This window comes from Gavialis gangeticus, unplaced genomic scaffold (assembly GCF_001723915.1).
Source record: "Gavialis gangeticus isolate Ggan-Ray unplaced genomic scaffold, GavGan_comp1, whole genome shotgun sequence".
Classification (NCBI taxonomy): Eukaryota; Metazoa; Chordata; order Crocodylia; family Gavialidae; genus Gavialis; species Gavialis gangeticus.
Window position 1 is genome coordinate 37,850,881 of NW_017729027.1, and position 5,320 is coordinate 37,856,200.

The 5,320-nt window shown below is 40.0% G+C and overlaps 1 protein-coding gene across 4 annotated transcripts in view; it reads left to right on the plus strand.

Annotated features, from left to right (window-relative positions):
• The window catches only part of LOC109300007 (glutathione S-transferase-like), a 196,886-nt gene that overhangs the window by 181,986 nt on the left and 9,580 nt on the right, over window positions 1-5,320 (plus strand). For all 4 annotated transcript variants that reach the window (XM_019520586.1, XM_019520587.1, XM_019520589.1 and 1 more), the window contains 3 exons: window positions 934-985; window positions 1,355-1,487; window positions 2,905-3,046. In XM_019520586.1, the coding sequence (XP_019376131.1) occupies window positions 934-985; window positions 1,355-1,487; window positions 2,905-3,046 (327 nt within the window). The remainder of the gene's footprint in view (window positions 1-933; window positions 986-1,354; window positions 1,488-2,904; window positions 3,047-5,320) is intronic.

Consider the following 5,320-nt stretch of genomic DNA (forward strand, 5'->3'; position numbering starts at 1 on the left):
GGCCTGTCCCTCCGTGCTCACGCTCTTGCCCCAACTGGGGCCTGTCTTGCACTCCCCCTATTATGCACCCTCTCACCTGTTGCACGAGTGACCCAGGCCCAGAGCAGCTGGCAGCTCAACTCTGTTTTCACCCCTGAGCCTGGGGCTGAATCTGGAGCTGAGTCACCATCTGCCCTGGGCCAGTACTCAAATCTAAGATAAGGCTTTTTATTCCTCCATGCTGATTGAAGGGGAAAATGTTGTATTGGATTTGAGAAAATACGATAACTTGATATTTCTGCACACAAACAATGCTGCAGTTTTTTACCACTCAAATAGGCCATTTTCATAGCTTTTGGTGATGCAGAACTGACATGTGTACAAGGAAAGATTCTCTGGGATTACATGTAAAATATTAAATTATCTGATCAAAACTGCTCAGAAAAAGGTTTTTCATTTTCAAGGAGACCTTGGCTATCATCTTGTTTTGAAAAAAATCAAGGGAAGAGATTTTTGGACTACTGTTTTTTATCATAGTAAGAGCTGTCATGTTTGTGTGAGATTTTCAGTTCTGTCTGATTCATTTGCAATATATGAATGACTGTGAAATATTTTCTCTAAAAAGTGTTAAAGAAAGAAAGTATGAACAATTTTGGGTCAGTTCCCAAATTACTGAAAATTGGCATAGCTCTGCTGACGTCAGTGGAGCTATTCAGATTCACATCATGTGAAACTCTGCCACAAGATATACTCAGTCAAATACTCCCTTATTTAAAAAGGGGCAAAAAAAAATCCCAAAGCAATAAAAAAGAGCATTAAAAATAGAACTGCATGTTGTCACGTGAAAAATTTGAGCGTGTACATCAGCTGTTTTTCAGTTAATGACTCCAAGGCAAAATTGTTAATTTATGATCCACAAAATATAACAAACCTTTATATTCTTCTGTTTTCCAGTTTGAAGAACAATTTATAGAAACAAAGGAAGACTTAGAAAAATTACTCAGCGGTAAGTTCACAGACTGTGGTCTGAGCTAGCCACAAGTGTGTACTGGGATAACTTAAGATGTATGTTTGTGTCTAGCTGCCTATTTAATTTAATGGCTTATTCCATTTTGCTTTAATCCAGATTGTCCATGGAAGGGGAATCTTGTGGGATTATGAATGGAAGGGGAGGTGTACATAAGACAACCTACTCAATTCAAAGTAATCTGTGTTATGTGATAATTTGAGAGATCTGGTTTTCACAGAAGCATAGGATTTCTCAAATAGAATTAGAAACATTGTTATAAATTATTAGACCTTTTCTGTTGGATTCCAGTACAAAGAAGTAACAGTTTGTCAGAACTAAATGACTCTCTTACTTCCCTTTTCATAGATGGACTCCTACTGTTTCAGCAAGTGCCCATGGTGGAAATCGATGGGATGAAGATGGTGCAGACCAGAGCCATTCTCAACTATGTAGCAGCAAAATACAACCTCTATGGGAAGGACCTGAAGGAGAGAGCCCTGTACTGTAACAGCATTACCTTCCTTCATTTTTTAAAATTTACTTGGAATAAGCCACATTTTTAAGTCAGCTTTGCATGTAAAAATTAATTTATAAAGCTGTCAAAACTCTAACTCTTCAAATCCGGAGTTTGGATTATGGACTACTTGTCTTTGTTAATGAATAGTCATCTATCAATCAGATAAAGTAATGAGATTTTTTAGGCTTTCCACAGAGTTCCTTCAGTTGCATGGAGACCAGAAGTGTCTTAAATTTTTGAGGCAACTGCCACTCCCTGGCATAATGGAATAACAGAAGCCTGTTTACTTTTTTTTTTTATTCAATGAGTTCCATCTTTGAAGGCAGAAAGGCATTTGTGTATTTAAGTCTTTTGATCAAAAGCATGCAACTTTTGTTCAATTTAAAAATATAGCTTGTGTAAGACACAGGTGCAGAGAACACCATCCTATTTTCTGATATTCAAGCAGCAAAGTAAGGAATTCATTACTTAGAAACAGTTCAGTCGCAGCATGGTAGTTTAGGTTACTGGTGAGCAGTGGACTTTTCTCAGTCTGCCCCACCACAACAGAAATCTTCAGTGGAAAGAGTACAGATCCATATTTGTTCTTTTGAAAAGTGTTTCTCCACAAATCCTAGTATGGGGGTTCTCATGTTGATTGTGTCTCAGTTATTTCCAAATCTAACATTTTCCTCTGTAAAGAAAAAAGGTGGTATGTGTGTGTTTCCCATGCCAACTCAGCAAAATCAGTGTCAGATCTCACTCTGAATAATATCACCAAACTGTGAAGACAGATTCTTCAGGTCAGATTCTAGCCCTGGCTGCAGCAGTGATGTTACTGTGTACAACTAAGTTCCACCATTTGCTACCAGTGTCAGATTACTGTCTTCAAATAATGAAGATGCTGATTCTCAAACTGTTCTATAGAGATCCTTGCAAGTTATATAATGCTTGCACCTTCATTAGTTCAACTCTTAAACAATTAACAGCTTACAGCGAATAACTCAACAAAAATCAGTGCTGTTCAAAAATGTGGAAAGAAATTCATGAAAACTGGTTTTCAAATTTCTAAGTTTCTATTAAAAAATTGAAATTTGCAACAGCTGTGCAGTTGCTTAGAAAAATAAAAGGATTTTTATCTTTTTCAGCAAGTCATACTAAAACCCAACTGGTGCTTTTTTCTGTGTAAGCAATAGGTTTACCTATCACAAGAAAAACTGTAAAAATGAGCTCCTTCCTGTACAAACTTTGAGAATTCCCAATATGGCAAAGGTAAAGATAAAAAGTCAAATAATCTTTTTTTAATATAAATATAATTAGCTTCTTGAGCACCAAGCCATTGTATTACAATGAAATAATACAAATCAGATGTTCAAAGGGAACAGGCTCTGCTAAATGTGGAATAAAAATGTTGTTTCAGGATTGATATGTATGTGGAAGGAACAACAGATCTGATGGGACTAATCATGTACCTTCCTTTCCAACCACCTGAGGCAAAGGAAAAGCACCTTGCTTTAGTCACTGACAAGGCCACAGCAAGGTACTTCCCAGTCTATGAAAAGGTAAGTGACAGATGGGTAGCTACTAGCTTCTCAGATACCACAGATCCATAAAGGGGAAAAGCCTTTTTAATAGTGTTTGGAATTTCCCAGCAGGGCAGGAAATCCCCTTCTGGGCAGGTAAATTGTAGAGCTTCATGACTGCCCTATGAAGCTCATTTATAAGGATGTAAAGACATGTCACTGCTTCTTCCCCAAGAGTTTTTGGCTTCAGTAAGGCTCCTCATAGAGCAAGGTCCTATTTACTCTAAGTAAAGGTGGGAGAATTCAGCCCTCCAAAAGTAACATTGCCAGGTGGTATTGTTCACATCACTGATTAGCAGATAGTGCTTAGGGATCGTTAAAGCACAATTAACCCTTAAATGGAACATGAAATACGAACACAGACAACTCAGTGTTCTAAAATTAAAGTCTAACTTTATAAGTACAACAAGTATTATCTTAGCAGTTTCTATATTCAGAGAGGGGAAAACACTTCATACAATGATCTCACCCAATCCCAGATGTTACTTTGCCTCACAGAAAAGACGGCCACTCAGTTTCTGAAGCAAAGGGTGCATTGTTGGAGGGGATGATCCAGACAGGTGTTGACAGCTGGATTCATAATGTAAATGATGATGATGACAATGACGCCCTTAACTTTCCCCCTTTTGTTTTTCTTTAACTTGACTCCTTTGATGACTCCTCCTTTTGGATTGATCTCTCTGCAGTCAGCATATTGTTCATATTTTATCCTGTCATCACGTTCCTTTGTTCAACAGCCCCATTACAAGCTCACCTCTTAATTTGGCCTTTTTCCAGTGTCTTACTTTAAGCATAGTTCATTGGTCTCCTTTATCACCTTTTATTAACATATCCAATCATTTCATCCCTCTGATTCAGCTGGTTAGTGCCAAGTTCAGTTAATTTGAGCTAGTAACAAAACTATTACTATGTTGTGTTAGAAAAACTTCTCACAGTGATAGAAAAAGGAAAGAAACATCATGCAAGAAGACTCAAGGCCATAAGCTGCTTACAAGAAACAAGGCCAGCTGATACTGCAAACACCAGCAAAATGAAAAATTCAGATAACAATGAGGCTATACAGAACTTGAGGCTGAATATAAAGAAAACTTTAAACAATGCTATAATTCACCACTCTGTAAACAGGTGCAACTTCAAAGCATAAAATATGACAAACTACCCTAACAATATGGCCACACAGACTGTGGGCTAGCTTCACTGCTGTGTGCATGAACTATTCTTGAATGTATATTTCTGCTTTATAGTTTCATAGTTGGTAGGGTCGGAAGGGACCTAATCAGATCACCAAGCCATGGGCAGGAAAGAATGCTGAGGTCAAACAACCCCAGCTAGGTGATTATCTAGCCTCCTTTTGAAGACCCCCAGGGTAGGAGCGAGCACCACTTCCCTTGGAAGTTGGTTCCAGATCCTTGCCACCCTGACTGTGAATTAGTGCCTCCTGATGTCTAGCCTGAATCTACTCTCAATTTATGGCCGTTATTCCTTGTTACTCCCAGTAGTGCTTGCGGGAACAGGGACTCTCCCATGCCTGCTGGTCGCCCTTGGCAAGTTTATAGATGGCCACCAGATCCCCTCTCAGCCTTCTTTTGTAGAGGATGAACAGGTTCAGGTCCTGTAGTCTCTTTTCGTAGGGTCTGCCCTACTTCCCCTCATCATAGATTCATAGACGTTTGGGCTAGAAGGGACCCCAAAAGATCATTGAGTCCAGCCCCCTGCCCCAGGGGCAGGAAATCAGCAGGGATCATAGGATCCCAGCAAGATAAACACCTAAATGTGTCTTTGAGGCATTCAGAGTGGGTGCTTGAACCACCTCTGGTGGCAGTCTGTTCCAAACCTTGGCAGCTTGGACAGTAAAGAAGTTCTTCCATATGTCCAGCCTGAATCGGTCTCAGCGGATTTTGTGACCATTTGATCTTGTCATCTCTTGGGGTGCTCTGGTGAACAGATGTTCCTGCAGATAGTGGTGGTCACCCCTGATAAACTTATAGATGGCCACCAGATTGCCCCTGAGCCTGCGCTTTTCCAGGCTAAAGAGCCCCATGGTTCTCAGCCTCTCATCATAAGGTCTGCTTTCCTGACCTCTGATCATATGCATGGCTCTTCTCTGGACTCTCTCAAGCTTCTCCACATCCTTTTTTGAATTGTGGAGCCGAAAACTGAACGCAGTACTCCAGCTGCGGCCTCACCAAGGCCGAGTACAATGGGAGAATGATGTCCTGGGATTTGCTTGAGAAGCATCTATGGATGCAAGCC